The sequence below is a fragment of the Salvelinus namaycush genome, chromosome 23, assembly GCF_016432855.1.
Source record: "Salvelinus namaycush isolate Seneca chromosome 23, SaNama_1.0, whole genome shotgun sequence".
Classification (NCBI taxonomy): Eukaryota; Metazoa; Chordata; class Actinopteri; order Salmoniformes; family Salmonidae; genus Salvelinus; species Salvelinus namaycush.
The window spans coordinates 43,111,475-43,133,445 of record NC_052329.1 but is presented as its reverse complement, the minus strand read 5'-3'; the positions used below and the strand labels follow the sequence as shown (position 1 = coordinate 43,133,445).

The 21,971-nt window shown below is 42.8% G+C and overlaps 1 protein-coding gene across 4 annotated transcripts in view; it reads left to right on the top strand.

The window, feature by feature from the left end:
• Positions 1-339: 339 nt before the first annotated feature.
• Positions 340-21,971, top strand: part of LOC120018457 (multidrug resistance-associated protein 5-like) — a 50,291-nt gene continuing 28,659 nt past the window's right edge. For 2 of the 4 annotated variants that reach the window (XR_005472224.1, XM_038961671.1), the window contains exons 1-8: positions 467-1,337; positions 1,474-1,658; positions 13,900-14,045; positions 14,355-14,510; positions 14,857-15,001; positions 19,385-19,618; positions 19,992-20,165; positions 21,581-21,728. Coding sequence is in view for 3 of the 4 variants with exons in the window: in XM_038961671.1 (XP_038817599.1) it covers positions 1,530-1,658; positions 13,900-14,045; positions 14,355-14,510; positions 14,857-15,001; positions 19,385-19,618; positions 19,992-20,165; positions 21,581-21,728 (1,132 nt within the window). In the remaining variant the exon portion in view is untranslated. Of the gene's footprint in view, positions 445-466; positions 1,338-1,473; positions 1,659-13,899; positions 14,046-14,354; positions 14,511-14,856; positions 15,002-19,384; positions 19,619-19,991; positions 20,166-21,580; positions 21,729-21,971 lie in introns of those variants that run through there. The other 2 variants (XM_038961672.1, XM_038961673.1) reach the window with 2 other exon arrangements.

The window sequence follows — 21,971 nt, the reverse complement described above, 5'->3', positions numbered from 1 at the left end:
TGTTGACGCTGTTGACGGCGTCTTTCCGTGTGCCGTAAATTGTCAAAATGACGGCAAACCACTGCGTAATTATGCAGCGCACAAGGACCCAGGTTGTGCCAAGGCGACCAACCGATGGAAGTTAATTCGCAATCCCGGAATAGAAAAATAAACATTTGTTGAATGAATATTCTACTTCAACGTGCCAATCCAACATCCAGACCACAGGGGCAGCATGATAGCAGAGCATAAATTACACCTACAATTTCTGTGCTCGCCCTCAAGAACGCTTGGGAACTGTAGTCTCCTGGATTGTAGCCACCTCTTCCCGTAAATTATTAGGTATTTTTCTTGAACTACATTTCCGTTACAGTAACACAGCGACTGCATCAAAGAGCAGCTTTATAAATACATTGTTATTCTGTGGCCACTGATCGGGTTCTGCTGGCTGACAAGGAGACGCAGGTATTTGTCAACGAGATTCTCATTTTATTCACTTTTTTTTTTTTAAATGTATTTTTAGACGTACAAGATTGTATAATTGGTAGACTTCATATTTTATAGTGACATTTTGCATGCTGACGTTTTATAAAATCTAAACGTTTTGCGCATAGTAGCCTAGTCCTGAAAAGGTTGATTTTTAGTTCCGTCAATCGGGTTCTGCCAAAGCGGTCATACATAATTTGATGATTTTAAGATATTTGAGGATGCTTCTTTTGCAACGATTCTCAGTTTGTACAGCTCTCAATCCGAAGCGGTGTGGTATGTCACGGGGTTCGTGATGAAATGGTTGTTTTCCCTTTAGTTTTTTTAGGTCGATTTTCCAAATAGAGGACAAATTGATGAATCGTGTGATGACACTATGAAGTTGGTTTACATAATGTCCTCAAATGTATAAATTGAAATGGCCATATCGACATTATTGAATCCTCCGATTATGTCACGTCCCACCCTAAAACATAATAATCCAGAACTTCATGTACCCTTCTGTTTTTTGTAATATTTGGGCAGGGAATCTGGCACAATGCGTAGCAAGAAGGTTTGGAAATAGACGAGCTTTTTAAAAATACCCCCCGCCCCCCTTAATCCATGTCAGAAATAGCTGACCTAGTAAAACGATTTGGGGTTAACCCTTCTAGTTTGCAGTTGGCCCTTCTGCAACATCTGTATGAATTTGTGACAGTATCAGTGGTAACCAGTATAGCCTCTGCATCACCAGTGCTGTGCTATCGAAAACATATGAGCATTTCTGAGTCATCCATCTCCACTCGCTCACCCCATACCAGGCAGCCTAGAAGGCTAATGGATAGGATGGGATCATCGTTCCTGTCCTTAATTGGAAAATACCCTATTTGATGGTGAGGTGCTGACCATTTAATCAAAAACCTGGCAAATGCCACCAAGCAATCCAACTTAACGTTGTTAATAACAATGCTGATTGTCTAATTGTCCATGTTTTTCCAAACATGACTCCCGTTGTTCCATATCAATTAGTTGAAAACAAAGCACAGAGTGGAAACGCCAGTCAGCTCCTATGTTGGTGAAAGAAGATGAAAGAGCATGATTTGGGAAAGGACTACCTGGTACCTGGGCCTGTGTACCGGGCCGTGCCGAGCAGAGACACTACTTTACCAGGCACAGAGGTCACCCCATACCAGCTGGAGCTCGCCAAGATCCAGGTGAGTCTGTGTGGTGGTATTTGAATGTTTGTGATGCTCTGTTATCATAATGGCCAGGTTGAATGAGATGTTTCTTTCTCTGCACAACTAATCACTCAGACTGGGTGTGTTTGAGTAATTGCAATAAAATATTGATTACTTTGATAAGCACATGCCATTTTTCACAGCTATTTAACTAACTTGTTTTCTGCATCCAAGTTTAAAGCACCCATTGTCTTGTTTGTTTGTGGGTAATGAGCCTGAAGTTGATATAGTTGAGGTACTGGGAGAGGTCTGTAGAATTGTGAAGAGTCAGCTAAATATCTTGCCATTATTCAAATATCCCAAGTGTTGGCGGTTGTCCGAGTCATAACGTAGACTTTTCTCAAGCTTAGTTCTGTCACAACAGTTCTGTGGCGCCCTATTTGACAACATGATTCATTATTGCATTTCATTATGGCATGTCATGAGCTGTTATTCATAATCATCCTATTTGTCTTTTAAATGTGAATTGTTTAGTGGGGCCAGTGGCTGTTCTCGCCTCTTGGCGGGGTCGTTTTGATGATGATGAGGGAGGGGGGGGGGGTGACCCCTTTTTGGAGAAACAAAAGTCATCCTGACAAGTGCACATGCGGAGTGGACCACCGTGCTAAGGACCTGTGGCAGTTCCCCGTTTAAAATGGAGGAACAGCTGTTTTGTCGCTCCAAGTGCTCAACCCTTTGTGTTTGTGCATTTTTGTCACCCCCCCCCCCTCCTCGTTCCCTGTCAGCATTAGTCAGCAGGATAGGAAAGGGGGTTTCTCTTACGTTTTCATGATAAACTGTACAAAGTATTTTATTTTGTTCCCTGTCCTTTTTTATCTCCATCTCTCTGTCCTCAACCACACTAGACCTATCGACGCCAGTATATTATTCGTTGTTCTCTATCTCTAGCAGACCCTACATCCTCCTGCTGCCTGGCTTAAATTGTTTACATAATTTAGACCCTCCCACTTACAGCCTCACTGGCAGTGGCAGCCAATGGCATGTTTGCTTCCTGTGATGCGGGGGACTACTAGGCACCGTATTGGCTGTGGGTTGGCTGAATGGCTATAATGGCTGTTTGTGCAATGTGAGAGTAGAAACGTGAGCAGGGGGTGATTGGGAAGGGGAGGGCACACGTGCAGAGAAGCGCTTTGGTGAAACTGACACGCAATGTGCCACATTCATTCAGACAGATTTAAATATAGATTTTCACAACAAGGTACATTTTTTTTTTTCATGACAGGGCATAAAATCTGCACATCACTATGCCTCTGGACATTGAGGTTATTTAAGCTGGGCACGCCCCCTCTTTCTATATCCCCTCCTAGGCCTATGTTATCTGATTTAGAGAAGTAGATACTGGGTGGGTATTTCCTTGGCTTCCTCCACCCCTACAACGCAACATTCTTCAACACTGTTCCTGTTTTGTACCATGTGGTTTGAGATGTTTGAATTCTTTCCCCTGTTACTATTGTAAAGTGTCTTCGGTCTTTTTAAAAGTGTTATACACTACCATTCAAAAGTTTGGGGTCATTTAGAAATGTCCTTGTTTCTTGAAAGAAAAGCTAATTTTTTTTGGCCATTAAAATAACATCAAATTAATCAGAAATACAGTGTAGACATTGTTAACGTTGTAAATGACTATTGTAGCTGGAAACGGCAGATTTTTTATGGAATATCTACATAGGCATACAGAGGCCCATTATCAGCAACCATCACTCCTGTGTTCCAACGGCACGTTGTGTTAGCTAATCCAAGTTTATCATTTTAAAAGGCTAATTGATCATTAGAAGAGAACCCTTTTGCAATTATGTTAGTACAGCTGAAAACTGTTGTGATTAAAAAAGCAATAAAACTGGCCTTCTTTAGACTAGTTCAGTATCTGGAGCATCAGCATTTCTGGGTTCGATTACAGGCTCAAAATGGCCAGAAACAAATAACTTTCTTCTGAAACTCATCAGTCTATTTCTTGTTCTGAGAAACTGAAGATCTTGTGCAATGCTGTGTACTACTCCCTTCACAGAACAGCGCAAACTGGCGCTAACCAGAATAGAAAGAGTGGGAGGCCCCGGTGCACAACTGAGCAAGAGGAAAGTACATTAGACTGTCAAGTTTGAGAAACAGACGGCTCACAAAAGTCCTTAACTGGCAGCTTCAGTAAATAGTACCCTCAAAACACCAGTCTCAATATCAGTGAAGAGGTGACTCCGGGATGCTGGCCTTCTAGGCAGAGTTACTCTGTCCAGTGTCTGTGTTTTCTTGCCCATCTTAATCTTTCTTTTTATTGGCCAGTCTGAGATATGGCTTTTTCTTTGCAACTCTGCCTAGAAGTCCAGCATCGGAGTCACCTCTTCACTGTATATATATGTGTGTGTGTGTGTGTGTGTGTGTGTGTGTGTGTGTGTGTGTGTGTGTGTGTGTGTGTGTGTGTGTGTGTGTGTGTGTGTGTGTGTGTGTGTGTGTGTGTGTGTGTGTGTGTGTATATACACACTTTAACTGATTCACATAAAGAAGGGATGTATTTTTCACGGACTCGAAGATTACAACGTGGCTAAGAATGGTAGCTACCTACTGCTGAAGCAGTACCCAATACACCTTTGCACCACATTACAATTATGGATACATTTTTGTATTTAACAAAAAGTATGTACACATATACACACATACTGACAAGAAACCCTAAAACCACCATAGACCTACATATTAATATGTTTATAAATAATTGAATACACACACATACAGTTGAAGTCAGAAGTTTACATACACCTTAGCCAAATACATTTAAACTCAGTTTTTCACAATTCCTGACATTTAATACTAGTAAAAATTCTCTGTCTTAGGTCAGTTAAGATCAGCACTTTATTTTAAGAATGTGAAATGTCAGAATAATAGTAGAGAATGATTTATTTCAGCTTTTATTTCTTTCATCGCCTTCCCAGTGGGTTAGAAGTTTACATACGCTCAATTAGTATTTGGTAGCATTGCCTTTAAATTATTTAACTTGGGTCAAATGTTTCGGGTAGCCTTCCACAAGCTTCCACAATAAGTTGGGTGAATTTTGGCCCATTCCTCCTGACATAGCTGGTGTAACTGAGTCAGGTTTGTAGGCCTCTTTGCTCGCACACGCTTTTTCAGTTCTGCCCACAAATTTTCTATGGGATTGAGGTCAGGGCTTTTTGATGGCCACTCCAATACCTTGACTTTGTTATCCTTAAGCCATTTTGCCACAACTTTGGAAGTATGCTTGGGGTCATTGTCCATTTGGAAGACCCATTTGTGACCAAGATTTAACTTCCTGACTGATGTCTTGAGACGTTGCTTCAATATATCCACATAATTTCCCTCCTCATGATGCCATCTATTTTGTGAAGTGCACCAGTCCCTCCTGCAGCAAAGCACCACCACAACATGATGCTGCCTCCCCCGTGCTTCACGGTTGGCATGGTGTTCTTCGGCTTGCAAGCCTCCCCCTTCTGACTCCAAACATAACGATGGTCGTTATGGCCAAACAGTTATATATTTGTTTCATCTTTGTCCCCATGTGCAGTTGCAAACCGTAGTCTGGCTTTTTTATGGCGGTTTTGGAGCATTGGCTTCTTCCTTGCTGAGCTATACTTTTTGTGGCTATTTATTTACCACCACAGACAGATGCTGGCACTAAGACCGCACTCAGTCAGCTGTATAAGGAAAAAAGCAAACAGGAAACCACTCACCCAGAGGCGGCGCTCCTAGTGGCCGGAGACTTTAATGCAGGGAAACTTAAATCAGTTCTACCAAATTTCTATCAACATGTTAAATGTGCAACCAGAGGGGGAAAAAATCTAGATCACCTGTACTCCACACACAGAGACACGTACAAAGCTCTCCCTCGCCCTCCATTTGGTAAATCCGACCACAACTCTATCCTCCTGATTCCTGCTTACAAGCATAAATTAAAGCAGGAAGCACCAGTAACTCAGTCTATAAAAAAGTGGTCAAATGAAGCAGATGCTAAAATACAGGACTGTTTTGCTATCACAGACTGGAACATGTTCCGGGATTCTTCGGATGGCAATGAGGAGTACACCACATCACTCACTGGCTTTATCAATAAGTGCATCGAGGACGTCGTCCCCACAGTGACTGTACGTACATACCCCAACCAGAAGCCATGGATTACAGGCAGCATTCGCACTGAGCTAAAGGGTAGAGCTGCCGCTTTCAAGGTGCGAGACTCTAACCCGGAAGCTTACAAGAAATCCTGCTATGCCCTGTGACGAACCATCAAACAGGCAAAGCGTCAATACAGGGCTAATATTGAATCATACTACAGCTCCGATGCTCGTTTTATGTGGCAGGGCTTGCAAACTATTACAGACTACAAAGGGAAGCACAGCCGCGAGCTGTCCAGTGACACGAGCCTACCAGACGAGCTAAATCACTTCTATGCTCGCTTCGAGGCAAGCAACACTGAGGCATGCATGAGAGCATCAGCTGTTTCCGGACGACTGTGTGATCACGCTCTCCGTAGCCGACGTGAGTAAGACCTTTAAAAAGGTCAACATACACATGGCTGCGGGGCCAGACGGATTACCAGAACGTGTGCTCCGGGCATGTGCTGACCAACTGGCAGGTGTCTTCACTGACATTTTCAACATGTCCCTGACTGAGTCTGTAATACCAACATGTTTCAAGCAGACCACCATAGTCCCTGTGCCCAAGAACACATAAATGACTATAGACCTGTAGCACATCCCTGGCCACGAAGTGCTTTGAAAGGCTGGTATTGGCTCACATCAACACCATTATCCCAGAAACCCTAGACCCACTCCAATTTGCATACCGCCCCAACAGATCCACAGATCTCTATTGCACTCCACACTGCCCTTTCCCACCTGGACAAAAGGAACCTATGTGAGAATGTTATTCATTGACTACAGCTCAGCGTTCAACACCATAGTACCCTCAAAGCTCATCACTAAGCTAAGGATCCTGGGACTAAACACCTCCCTCTGCAACTGGATACTGGACTTCCTGACGGGCCGCCCCCAGGTGGTGAGGGTAGGTAGCAACACATCTGCCACGCTGATCCTCAACACTGGAGCTCCCCAGGGGTGCGTGCTGAGTCCCCTCCTGTACTCCCTGTTCACCCACGACTGCATGGCCAGGCACAACTCCAACACCATCATTAAGTTTGCAGACGACACAACAGTGGTAGGCCTGATCACCGACAATGACGAGACAGCCTATAGAGAGGAGTTCAGAGACCTGGCTAGGTGGTGCCAGAATAACAACCTATCCCTCAACGTAACCAAGACTAAGGAGATGATTGTGGACTACAGGAAAAGGAGGACTGAGCACGCCCCCATTCTCATCGACGGGGCTGTAGTGGAGCAGGTTGAGAGCTTCAAGTTCCTTTGTGTCCACATCAACAACAAACTAGAATGGTCCAAACACACCAAGACAGTCGTGAAGCAGGCACGACAAAGCCTATTCCCCCTCAGGAAACTAAAAAGATTTGGAATGGGTCCTGAGATCCTCAAAAGGTTTTACAGCTGCAACATTGAGAGCATCCTGACTGGTTGCATCACTGCCTGGTACGGCAACTGCTCGGCCTCTGACCGCAAGGCACTACAGAGGGTAGTGCGTACGGCCCAGTACATCACTGGGGCTAAGCTGCCTGCCATCCAGGACCTCTATACCAGGCGGTGTCAGAGGAAGGCCCTAAAAATAGTCAAAGACCCCAGCCACCCCAGTCATAGACTGTTCTCTCTACTACCACATGGCAAGCGGTACCGGAGTGCCAAGTCTAAGACAAAAAGCCTTCTCAACAGTTTTTACCCCCAAGCCATAAGACTCCTGAACAGGTAATCAAATGGCTACCCAGACTATTTTGCATTGTGTGCCCCCCCCCCCCAACCCCTCTTTTTACTCTGCTGCTACTCTCTGTTTATCATATATGCATAGTCACTTTACCTATACATTCATGTACATACTACCTCAATTGGGACGACCAACCAGTACTCCTGCACATTGGCTAACCGGAATGTCTGCATTGTGTCCCACCCACCACCCGCCAATCCCTCTTTTACGCTACTGCTACTCTCTGTTCATCATATATGCATAGTCACTTTAACCATATCTACATGTACATACTACCTCAATCAGCCTGACTTACCGTTGTCTGTATGTAGCCTCGATACTTTTATAGTCTCGCTACTGTGTATAGCCTGTCTTTTTACTGTTGTTTTATTTCTTTACCTACCTATTGTTCACCTAATACCTTTAAGAGCCTGTAAGTAAGCATTTCACTGTAAGGTCTACAACTGTTGTATTCAGCGCACGTGACAAATAAACTTTGATTTGATATATATATATGTATGTGTATGTATATTTGTGTGTATGTATGTATGTATGTATACGTATGTACAGTATATGTATGTATACGTATATAGAGAGATCTCTCTCTCAGCGGCGATGCACCGCTGCTAAATGCTTATAGGGGAAACACTGCCATGTATTAATATAATTTACTAATTAAAGGCATTTTCCGACTACAGTATTTGTAAAGGGAAGCTCAAATCTAGCAAACAATCCACATTCTGAAATAATTGATCCTTAAAAATGTCCTCTATCTGATTTCTTCCTCCCTCTGTTTCCCTCACTCCTCTGAGCAGTGTGAGCTGACATCTTTGCTGTGCCTCAGTCGTTCCCCAGGCCGCCTCTGTGACAGAATTACTCAATCAGGGCTGAGTCATAGCTCAGCTGGCGCAACAAATGACCCTTTTGTCTTTGTGTGTCTGCTGGTATAAAAAAAAAAGTGACATACTGCCTCGTTACATGACATGTATTTTAGTGAATGTGTGTGTGTTTGAGACGTACGCTCCTCGTACGGCTGACTCCAGCACGGGTGCCTCATGCTCGGCCGAGCTCATTGTTGTCATCCTGCTCTCGGCCTGCCTGAACGACCTCTGCATCTCCGCTTGGCCGCTTTTTGAGCCGGTTCTTACCCCAACTTGCACACCAACAATGTCACATATTAAAAAACTTCCATAGCTCTCCGAGATGGGCTACCCCTGCTCTGTTCTGAGCTGGACAGGAAGAACTGGTCTCATATGGACCTTCATATAAGGACCTGGTGGCCATAAATAGTCTCCTGGTGCCTCATTTATCAAAGCTGCGTGCGCACACAAAAAATACTCTAAACCTTGCATGCGTCAGTTTTCCTTCAAAGGTTGGTATTTATTCATATTGGACTTGACGAGGAAAGTGTGCGTATCTCCACGCCCAGCTCCGGCCATGCGTACGCAGAACTTCTAGTGGTTGAAGAATTGTATCACAATCAAATATTGTTCTTTTTGGATAATGGAGGTGTTTGATGCACAGGAATTCTAATAATGGTAGGCTAATAAAAACATTAAAACGTAATGATAAAGCAAATGAATTTTCCAGTGGTAAGGAGGTCAGATTGCATAGCCTAATATGTTTCTTTGACTTTTATCTCAGCTTAAATCATCATGACTGGTTTATTCCTGCTACCCAACAAATACAATGAGCTACAAAAGTATTGGGGCGGTGACACATTTTTTAAAAACGTTTTTGCTTTGTATTCCAGCACTTTGGATTTGAAAGGATACAATGACTGAGGTTAAAGTACAGACTGTCTGCTTTAATTTGAGGGTATTTTCCATCCATATTGTGTGAACCGTTTAGAAATTACAGCACTTGTTTTTACATAGTCCCCCCATTTTAGGGGAGCAAAAGTTTTGGGACAAATTCACTGTGTATTAAAGTAGTCAAGTTTAGTATTTGGTCCCATATTCCTAGCATGCAATGTTTACATCACGCTTGCAACTCTACAAACTTGTTGGATGCTTTTGCTATTTGTTTAAATTGTGTTTCAGATTATTTTGTGCCCAATAGAAATGAATGGTAAATAATGTATTGTTATTTTGGAAATAAGAATATATGTTTCTGAACACTTCTACACGAATTGTGATAAACGAGTGAAAGTTAGACTCACAAATATCATACCCCCAAGACATGCTAACATCTCACCATTACAATAACAGGGGTGGCTAGCTTTTTTGAGGGGGGTGGGATATTTGTGCATCTAACTTTCTCACTTAATCATTATTCACGGTTCATTCAGGATTATCAATAATTATACTAACATGCACATTAATGTAGAAGTGTTTAGAAACATTATAATCTTATTTACAATAAAATGGGGGGACCATATACAAAAAGTGTTGTAATTTCTAAACGGTTCACCCGATATGGATGACAATACCCTCAAATTAAAGGCGACACTCTGCACTTTAACCTCAGTCATTATTTGATTTAAAATTCAAACTTTTGGAGTATAGAGCCAAAAGAAAAAATGCTTCACTGTCCCAATAATTAGGAGGGCACTGTATTAGGTTACCATTGCGCCATCACTCATTCAAATGCTAAGCAAGCTCGAAAGTAAGTGGACCGGTAGCCTAGATGCTATGGCCAAGCTACATTATTGCTGTGAGATAGGCTATGATGTCATGCTCCTATTTAAACTTGGAGCTGATACCAAGACCAACCTGGTCTCATAGACTAGACGTAACATAGTAAATGCAAATCCGAGACACTCAAATTAGCAAGTTATGTTTGGTATGGTTGCATAAGATAGATGGTTACTTAAGGCAAAAACGAAGTAGGGTGGTAGGTCAGAGTGGATGGGTGGGCGTATAAAGTGCATGTCAAGCAACCCAGTTCGGATCTCATCACGGACAACTCAAGCATTTTAGTTAATTAGCAACTTTTCACCTACTCACTTTTTAGCTACTTTGCACCAATTAACATGTTAGCAAACCTTTCCCCTATCCTTAACCATAACCCTTTAACCTATCTCCTAAATGTAACCTTAACTCCTATCCTAGCTAACGTTAGTCACCTAGCTAGAATGTTTTTATAAATTGATTACAAATTTTGATTTGATTTACGGACATAATACGAAATGCTTTGAGACCAAGTTGCCAAGACAGGAGATAGAAACACAATCATCTATGGATTAATAAAGAATTAAACAAGATTGTCTTTTGCATAGAAGTGTGGGCTGTAGCATTTACTTTTTAAATTGTTTGAATAGATAATAAATCACTATAGGCGGCCACGGCATGCGTTTCTTGTTTTGAAAAAGTCACTGCAAAGGATTAACCATTCTGGCCACAACTTTACAGTAATGTGATAAAATTTGCTATTAAAATTTATTTTAGAAACTGACATGGCCCAATTCCAACATTTCGCAATCATAAAACAAATAAGCGTGTTTTTGTTACCATAAAACATTGTCAAATCTCAATCCACGGAGGGCTGAGTGTCTGGGTTTTTGCTCCTCCCTTGTACTTGCTTGAATAATTAAGGTCACTAATTAGCAGTGGTGTAAAGTACTAATTAAGTTGTTTTTGGGGGTATCTGTACTTAACTATTTATATTTTAGCTGACTTTTACTTCACTACATTCCTAAAGAAAATAATGTACTTTTTACTCCATACATTTTACCTGACACCCAAAAGTACTTGTTACATTTTGACAGGAAAATGGTCGAATTCACACAGTTATCAAGAGAACATACCTGGTCATTCCTACTGCCTCTGATCTGGTACTCACTAAACACAAAGGCTTTGTTTGTAAATTATGTGTGAGCGTTGGAGTGTGCCCCTGGATATCCGTTAATTAAAAAAAAAAGAAAAAAAGAAAGTGTGGTCTGGTTTGATTAATATAAGAAATGTTGAAATGATTTTACTTAAGTACATTTGAGCAATTCCATTTACTTTTGATGCTTAAGTATATTTAAAACCAAATACTTTCAGATGTTTACTCAAGTAGTATTTTACTGGGGTACTTTCACTCTTACTGGAGTCATTTTCTATTAAGGTATCTTTTACTTTTACTCAAGTATGACAACTGAGTACTTTTCCCACCACTGCTTATTAGTAAAGTACTCCCCTCACCTCTAGAAATGTGTGGCTCCACTAAAGTAGCTAGTAAGTTTACTAGATGGCGACAGCAGTTGCCTTGGTAAACTGACTTGCTAGTTTAGTTAACCAAACCATCAGTTCTAGCTTCCTATTATGACAATAAAATTCAACATTGCCAATCATGTTTTCAGTTTAACTTTTGCTTTCAAAAGCAGCCAAAAACATGTAAGAATGAACTATAGCCATTGAATTCCACTGCTAACATACTGTGTGTTTTGGGTTAAATGCACGCTCTATAATGCCTTTCAATCCAATCAGAAACGAGTATTCAACAATGCCATGGTATAATTAAGCAATAAGGCAAGAGGGGGTGTGGTATATGACCAGTATAAAGAGTTTGTGGTCGTACGCACAACATTAAAAACATAGATGCTGGGCTAATAAAGAATACTAGTATTGAACAAGAAGGCCCGCATACTGTTAAAGCTCCCAATTCACCGCTTTATGATAACGTTTCGACACGAAACGGATCTTCGTCAGGTCAAACACACTGAGTGTTCACATCCCAGAATATACACATCTCACCTCACATGACGCACGGTGGGTGCAAAAAAAATCATTTTTATATCTCTAATTATTAAATAACAATGAGATGGGTGCATGTAATGTTTCCGGAACATACTATATATTCCCAAAATGACCAAGTGGGTTTATTTCTTTTTATTTAACCAGGTAGGCCAGTTGAGAACAAGTTCTCATTTACAACTGCGACCTGGCCAAGATAAAGCAAAGCAGTGCGACAAAAACAACACAGAGTTACACATGGGATAAACAAACGTACAGTCAATAACACAATAGAAACATTTGTGTACAAATGAAGTAAGGAGGTAAGGCAATAAATAGGCCAATAGTGGCGAAGTAATTATAATTTAGCAATTCACACTGGAGTGATATGTGCAGATGAGGATGTGCAAGTAGAAATACTGATGTGCAAAAGAGCATTGATGATGAAGTACCCCTGCTGTGCACTGGAATAGAACCACGTCATCAATTTAGCGTTTCCAGAGTCAGATATGGCGCAAGAATGGATTATTAGGGCTGATAATCACATTCTTCTAAAAAACAAACAACGCTTCAGCATAATTCGGTGCCAATTCATGGAGGCTCGTCACAACATTATCTCTTTGAGATGCATTGGCATCGAACATGTTAAGACTCCTAGGAGAGGCAGAGATACTGATAATCTATTATTTTGAAGATAATTTTATTGGATTCACCGTTTGTGTACCATGTTTCCTAGAGGCCTGAACCAAGAGTTTGATATCAGACCGTTTCTTACCTGAATATGTTACTTGACTTTGATTTGTCTTGCCTTCCAGGTTACCCACTTGGTCATTTTGTAAATATATATTATGTTCTTTGTTATTTAATAATTAGAGATATTCAAACGTTTTTTTTGCGCACGCCGTGCGACATGTCCGCTATGGTCATGTGAGGTGAATATTTTTTGGTATGTGAACACTGTTTGACCTGATCCGTTTCGGATCGAAACGTTGTCAATAAAGCGGTGAATTGGGAGCTTTAATTAACAGTATATGGCCAATATACCACGGCTTAGGGCTGTTCATACGCAACACGGAGGCCTTATTTCTAGTATAAACAGGTTACCAATGTAATTAGAGCAGTAAAAATAAATGTTTTATCATACCCGTGGTTGTGGATGCACCGTGGCTCTCGTGCTTAATCTGCCAGTGTGGCTTTTTAAGAACGGCTCACAACAATACTAGAACCTAGTGCACTATTTTTGACTAGGGCTATGGTCAAAAGTAGTGCACTATGTAGGGTTTAGGGTGCCATTTTGGGATGTATCCACAATGTTCTGCATTCTCTGCCCTCTCTGATTACTTAATACTTGATGACTGTAAACCAGTATTTTCCTCTCGAGTCATGTCTGAGTGAATTTAGCAAATGTACTGTCATCAAACTAGTTGGGACTGATGCGACAAAAATAAATTAGTGCAAGTATAACGGATGGAGATTTGTAAATTCACTCCTGAGCCTGATGTATCCACTTGTTGCTAATTTGGATCCCTTTTGGTGGCGCAACTGGCTAAGGGAGTTTTAGGAGGGTGGTCACGTGTGTTTGGATGAAAAGGTCCCAGGTTCTAGTCTCAGTGGGAGAAAGTGGTACGGCTGTAACGTCCGCCACAAGCTAAATGCATCCAACTCTTGATAATTCAACATGTCAATGTTTAAAATGTATCTTCTCTTATCGACAATGCATTTATCTCAATCAATCCCAGGATGCATTGGAGACGGCAGCAAGGGCAGAGGGCGGTTTGTCCCTGGACGGTGGCACTCCCTACATGAAAGAGCTGGAGGAGGAAGCAGTGCGGAGCAAATACCAACACAGCGTTGGCGTCCTCAAACCTATCCGATCCACCAGCAAGTAAGCAAGCAGCACCACCACTGTTGGTAAGGCCTATAGTTTTTCCTTGTCAGGCCAAGTGGTCAGGAAAGACTGGGTCCTAGGTATAGGTGCTCTCTCACCTCTATTGAAATAGCCCTTTTTAAATAATATTTGTCACACAGTTCTTTACAGTAACCCGGCCTAAACCACCAAAGAGCAAGCAGCAACATGGTGGCAAGGAATAACTAAGCAGGACATCTTGAGGGAGACTCCTCTTGCTGTACCAGTGTAGCCGTTCCTCTCTCTAAATTATCTGTCCCCCACAACTCCACCCCACTCTCCCCACAGGCACGAGCACCCAGTGGACAACGCGGGCCTCTTCTCCTTCATGACCTTCAACTGGCTGACCCCGTTGGCCGTGCACGCCCACCGCAAAGGCCAGCTACTGCTGGAGGATGTGTGGTCCGTGTCCCAGTTTGAGAGCTGCGAGGTTAACCACCGCAGGTCAGTACTGATCGCTGCATATACGGGGTCATAAAGGTCACCCTTCCAAGGACAGTTTATATAAAAATACCAAGATTGTGCTTGGCCTGGGTCTCTGTCTCGGTCTTATTTTTCAACATTATAACGGTCTTCTTTTTGTTACACCTGAGTTTTGGTCTCGTTTTATGTGATAATCAGATTGTAGAGGGGGGACAGTTTCAGAGGAAGACAGAAAAGGCTGAGACGGGATTCGTACCCATATGTGGTGCCTGACTCCGGCACGACAATTCCAGTCTTGACTCTTAGTAGAGGGAGAATAGAATGAGTGATTGTTGGTCGACTGTGGTGTGATCACCTGTGTGCGCAGGTTGGCCGGGCTGTGGGAGGAGGAGCGCAGGGCGAAAGGGGACGAGGCCTCCCTGTGCGGTGTGGTCTGGGCGTTCTGTCGGACGCGCCTGCTTCTCTCTATCCTCTGCCTCATGGTCACCCAGCTAGCCGGCTTCAGTGGCCCAGTAAGTAACGTCATCTCATCCTTCCCCTGTGGAGGCTTTGTCTTTCAGTAGCTCGCTCTCGCTCTCTCTCACTCTCGCTCTCTCTCACTCTCGCTCTCTCAAATGTTATTAGCAGGGTGTGTCAATCCCCTGCCTCTGTCCCCTTCCCTCCGTCAAGGCTGAGGCCTACAGGTGAGTGTTACATGTGTTAAGATTCTTCCGTCTCAATGTTAACCCTTTACACTCGCCGTGGGAATTGGCCTATGTGGATGGGGCTAAATTGAAATGTTTCTTCCAGAAATATGAAAAGCATAAGCACGGTAGCTATTGAAAGGGAAGAGTTTGGACCAAAGTTGAGTACACAATCTTTCACCTGACACAAGACTGAATCCAAACATTACACTGTTGATTTTTATATGCATTTTATATTTACTGTATTTTTCACTCATATTTGTTGATAGCGAAGTCTGAAAAAACTCTGGTTACATTCAGTAACATGATAAGAATATTCGTGGGGAAGATGCAACATAAGGAAAAAAATGACAAGGGTCTGAGTAAGGGGTCTAACTAGTGTTTCCAAGGGGCCACACACCTCTCCAAAGTGGGCAGTTCCTAGATGATTTCAATGCACTTTTATGACTCAAAGAATAGTATTTTTGAGCTTTCCTAGCTGTGCCATTGATGCACTAGAGCAAGCACACTTGTAGTTGTTTTGTTTGGAACACAACCCTGCATCCCTGCCATCACACAATTACTGTTGTTTACACAATCCAAATATGGCCCATTTTATAAATGGCAATCTGGGTCAGGTGGGCATAATTTGAAAGCTTGTTCTAGCTAAGTTATAAAATAAGATCTCAGTTTTAGGCTTTCGCTAGGCAATTCCGAGAAACGGATGGTCATTTTAGTGTACATTGAAAGGAGTCAGGAGTGCATCCAGGTGCGTATGCCGCAGTGAATTTTTCCCACAATAGACAAACTTAGGCTCATTCTGTTCAGAACAACCCATGGTATGACGTCGTGTCATCTTGTAACAGTACATCAAACATAGTAATCGAAACACTATATATATGATATTGAAATGTGAAGTGCACATTTGGACTCACGGGTGTTTGGGTTGCTTGTATGACATCAAAGCGGTATTTATAGTCCTCCGAGTCCTCTTAATTTACAGCATTCCCCTCACTCAGACAACCATTTTATTTGATCAAAAGTTGCGCAATTAGCGGGAGGGATGGGGGCAACTTCTTGTCGTGAGCGGTGCTCAAGTTCAGAGAGGCAGTCAGTCAAAACCCATACAGCGTTGGGAAGCTTGAGCTTGAGCTCTAACGTCATTTATAAACTGGGTGGTTCGAGCCATGAATGCTGATTGGCTGACAGCCGTGGTTTACGGTCTGATATACCACGGCTGTCAGCCAATCAGCATTCAGTGCTCGAACCACCCAGTTTGTAAATGACGTTAGGGTTATGACAAAACATTTATTTTTACTGCTCTAATTAACTTGATAACCAGTTTATAATAGCAATAAGGCACCTCGGGAGTTTGTGGTATGTGGCCAATATACCACGGCTAAGGGCTGTATCCAGTTACAGTACAGCCACTGCGTTCCAATTTAGGTGCTTAACAGTGTCCAACTCTGCCATTTTCAACCCGTATATGGTTATGAGTGTAAAGGGCTACACTGGGGTCTTAAAATTGCCTTACTGACGACTCATTTGAAACAAATGAACTGGATACTGGAGCAGAGTTATTGGATAGGTTATTGTTTTTGTGTTTGTACCAGTCCCACTCAATTCTGTTTCTTTTCCATTCAATGGTGTCATTTTGGATCCGTTGTGTGGCTTATGGAGATGTTAAGGAAATGTTCTGGGTTATGGAAATTGTGAATCTTTGTTCTTTAGTTAACAGCATTTAGTCAGAAACTGTACTCCTGTCTGTCACCCTCTGGAGGGTCTCTGTGAATTGATAGATGACACTTGTTGCAATTGTCCATCCTACAGCTGTTTTTTAATGTTATTCTGGTGTTTGTAGGCCTCTCCTAGATGAGAACAGGGGCTTTAGAGGGAAGGGTTGTGTTCATTAGGTACCAAATGGAAGAAAACGGACAAACAGGGAGGGACTACCTGGACTTGCCCGATAAGAAATGCTAATTTTAGTTTTCTGTTTCAGTCCTAATGAACACGACCCAGGTGTTAGGGTTAATCAGTCCCATTTTTCCTAGGATAGCCTCTGTCATCCTCCTCTCTTCCACAGGGAACACAGTGAGCTGTCTCTACCTCTATGATGTGAAGGGTTGCAAAATTCCCTAAACTTTTCCACAATTCCCATGTTTTCCAGAAAATTCTGAACCTGAATTTTCATGAAAACCTAGGAACTTTGGGAAAGTTTCAGGAATTTTGCAACCCAACTACTGTCTCATCTGCTCTTACTATAGCAGCACAGCAACACACCTGTGTCTCTCACCCAGGTTAAATCAACCCAGCTAGCACAGAATGTTCCTGTAACGTTTCCTCGTGGTTCTCCTTTGGTAATTAGAAAAATAATTTGCTTACAACGTTTTGGCAACGTTGTGTTGGTTCAGGAACCTTCCCACAACCTCATTGTTTTTCTTCCTAGAACGTAAGCCAAAATTTGTTAGCTGGGAAGATAATATGGATGGGCAGTTAGGGGTGGGGTGAGGGCATGGCATACAAGTGTTTGTGCTCACTGCTCCCCCCCATGCAAGGTGGCGTGTGACAGAGGCTGTTCTTCAGATTCCACAGGGTGTCCGTTTAAACCCCTCGGCGAGAAATAGAGAATGAAGCGGGCAGAGACCCCGGGGGAAGAAAGCCGGAGAGGTAAGGGCATGTTTCTCATGCGGGGATGGATCAAAAGTGATCTTTCTCTGAAACGCTTTTGTCTCTCGCTCTCTCTCTCTCGCTCGCTCTCTCTCCCCTCTCTCTCTCTCTCTCTCTCTCTCTCTCTCGCTCATAAAAAATCTCTTCATAAAAAGAATCGATAGGTTACCACAATGCACAGTAAAATGCTGTTCTATGTTATTAACATTGCTTTTATTTTGATGTTTATTTCCAATGTCCAATGCTGTTTTGTTTTATTGCTGATAAAAATCTACTGTTAAACCGAAACTTCCACCCAAATGATCAGTCAGACTTCCATATTAGTGCCTCAGACAATCGGACCGGTTTTCCCCTTAAATGCGAGGTGTTGTTGGACTGTTTAACCTCTCAGGCTGGGGGGGGGGGGGGGTGAAAAAAAATACTTGACTTGTATCAACAGACTCTACCTTTTTGGGGCCTCATAATCCCCTCTCACTAAAAGCCTTGTTGTCCTGATCTGTTGTTGGAACACCATTCCTGTCGGATCAGTGCCAGTGAGGCAGGGCAGAGGGGCTTCGGCCTTCCTTCCCCCTCTTTGGATCTTTGGACAATCACCTAAGGGGAGACGCAACTAAATATGAGATGTCACATATCTCAACCCAGAGGACTAGAAACGTAAAAAATAAAATAAAAACTGAGGCTAAACCTTACAAAAGACTCTGTTGACTTGAACTTGTGCCTCTAATGTGAATTGCGTTTGTTACTCTTTCCTGTTGCATCTGATCAGCTAATTATTATTTTTACATGAGTGCTGTTTGTGCAATTTAAAACAATAGTTTACACATGGTTTCACGGTTTCTTTTTGCCTATTTCAATAAAACATGCATTTATCAACAATGTAGGTTTGCTGACACTCCCTGTTTGTGGACTGATTAACTTTAATGTGGAATTGATTGTTGGTACATCGTATGTGTGTGTGTGTCAGTATGTGTGTGCGAGATTCAACACTTTTCCCCCCCCTATTCGTCATGCTTTGTCGCTCTCCGTCTGTATAGTCTGCTGACGTTAACTTCCAGGCCTTTTAAACATTTAAACAACTGAATGGCCCCAATACCGCTGTGACTGTAGGTATAATGTCTGAATGTATCATCTCTGAATGTTTGAATCCGCTTACACGATGATGCAAACAATAGGAAATGATATGTTGGAATGCGATTCTGTGTCTGTGCCAAAAAAAGACAGCAGTGTCAAAATCTTTCACTGTTTCTCTCGTTCTCTTTTAAAGGATCTTAGCAAAATCTTAGCAAAAGGCCAACAGAGGTAAAGGGTGAGAGCTGAAACTAAAGAAAAATCGTATTCTATCTCAAAGCAGTAGATCCTGTTTAGTTTCCCTCTTCAGATGATTATCAGTAGTCGTGGCATGACTGCTTTAGCTAGTCTTGATTTAGTGGATGTCCATGATAATGACTGCAGTGGTGGTGATGTAGATGTCTCTTGGACATGGGGCTGCTGTCAGTCATGTGGCCTGTGCTCTTATCTTTCCCTCTCCTCATCCCCGTCCTCTCCTGCCCTCTCTTCTCCTGCTAGGCCTTTGTGGTGAAGCGGCTGTTGGAGTACACAGAGCAGGCGGAGCCCGACCTGCCCTACGGCCTGCTGCTGGTCGTGGGGCTGCTGTGCACCGAGCTGGTCCGCTCCTGGTCACTGGCGCTCACCTGGGCCCTCAACTACCGCACAGGCACCCGCCTGCGGGGAGCCATCCTCACCATGGCCTTCCACAAGATCCTGCGGCTCCGCAGCATCCGAGACAAATCCATGGGACAGGTGAGGTCACCAGACAGAGCGTTCACGCAAATGTTTTTCTTTAAGAGAACTGGGCAGGTGAGATGGGGTGGGGGGAAAGGGGTGAGATAATGGTTAGCCTCACAATAATGCTAGCTCCCATTTAGACTAAACCGTGTTTCGGGTTTTCAGATGTTGCTTATCGTTAGTGTGAATGAGAAAGTGCCAAGCACTCCTTTTATTGTATTTGAGACACACCTTTAATACAATGCTAGCAAAGGCAAAACAGTCTGCTATTGTTGCCAAAACACATGATTTGCAACACAATACATGTGCACGCAGAGTAAGAGATAACGATGGCGTAGTTCTGTACTGCTGTAAGTGTCTCTCGCTTTCTCTGTTGCTCTCTCTGCAGTTGATCAACATGTGTTCTAACGACGGCCAGCGGATGTTTGAGGCTGCGGCGGTGGGCAGTCTGCTGGCAGGTGGGCCTCTTATTGCTGTGCTGGGGATGGGCTACAACCTGGCTATACTGGGGCCCACCTCCTTACTGGGCTCTGCAGTCTTTATCCTCTTCTACCCTGCTATGGTGAGCAGCCCACATGCATACATGCATACATACATTACCAGTCAAAAGTTTGGACACACCTTCTCATTCCAGGGTTTTTCTTTATTTTTACCATTTTCTACATTGTAGAATAATAGTGAAGACATCAAAACTATGAAATAGCACATATGGAATCATGTAGAAACCAAAAAAAGTGTTAAGCAAATCAAATATATTTGGATTCTTCAACGTAGCCACCCTTTGCCTTGATGACAGCTTTGTACACTCTTGGCATTTTCTCAACCAGCTTCATGAGGTAATCACCGGGAATGCATTTCAATTAACAGGTGTGCCTTGTTAAAAGTTAAATAGTGGAATTTCTTTCCTCCTTATTTCATTTGAGCTAATCATTTGTGTTGTGACAAGGTAGGGGTGGTATACAGACAATAGCCATATTTGGTTAAAGACCAAGTCCATATTATGGCAACAACAGCTCAAACAAGCAAAGAGAAACGACAGTCCATCGTTACTTTAAGACATGAAGGTCAATCAATCCAGAACATTTCAAGAACTTTGTGCAGTCGCAAAAACCATCAAGCGCTATGATCAAACTGGCTCTCATGAGGACCGCCTCAGGAAAGGAAGATCCAGAGTTACCTCTGCTGCAGAGTCCAAATTTGAGATTTTTGGTTCCATCCGCCGTTTCTTTGTGAGACGCGGAGTAGGTCTACAGATCTCCAAATGTGTGGTTTCCACCGTGAGGCATGGAGGAGGTGTGATGGTGTGGGGGTGCTTTGCTGGTGACACCGTTTGTAATTTATTTAGAATTCAAGGCATACTTAACCAGCATGGCTACCGCAGCGTTCTGCAGTGATACGCCATCCCATCTGGTTTGTGCTTCGTGGGACTATAGTTTGTTTCTCAACAGGACAATGACCCAACACACCTCCAGGCTCTGTAAGGGCTATTTGACCAAGAAGGACAGTGATAGAGTGCTGCATCAGATGACCTGGTCTCCACAATCACTCGACTTCAACCCAATTGAGATGGTTTGGGATGAGTTGGACCGCAGAGTGAAGGAACAGCAGCCAACAAGTGTTCTGCATATATGGGAACTCCTTCAAGGCTGTTGGAAAAGCGTTCCAGTTGAAGCTGGTTGAGAGAATACCAAGAGTGTACAATGCTGTCATCAAGGCAAAGGGTGGCTACTTTGAAGAATCTCAAATATATTTGGATTAGTTTCACACTTTTTTGGTTACTACATGATTCCATATGTGTTATTTCATAGTTTTGATGTTTTCACTATTATTCTACAATGTAGAAAATAGTAAAAATAAAGAAAAACCCTGGAATGAGTAGGTGTGTCCAAACTTTTGACTGGTACTCTACATGCATGCAGACTTGGATATAAACAAACCAAAAAACACACAGAACAGTCTCTGTGTTCCCTGCTGCAGATGTTCAGTTCGAGGCTGACGGCCTACTTCAGGAGGAAGGGCGTGGCCGTGACGGACCGTCGGGTCCAGAAGATGAACGAGATCCTCAACTACATCAAGTTCATCAAGATGTATGCCTGGGTCAAGGCCTTCTCCCAGGATGTGCGCAGTAAGTGCTGAGTGTGAGATTTAATTGATCAATTAGCTGGTTGATTGATTACTGACTGAATGACTAGTGGTATTCCATGTAAACTTTTTCGCAGTCATCTGCGCAGAATATCAGATGTGATCTGGTGTTTTAATCTCAGGTCAATCTTCTTAGATGAAGACTAGTGACTGACGGACTGGCTGGCTGACTCATTGGGCGCATTCGAGCTGATAAGTTTTGTGAAGTCTGTGCCCAACGTTGGTC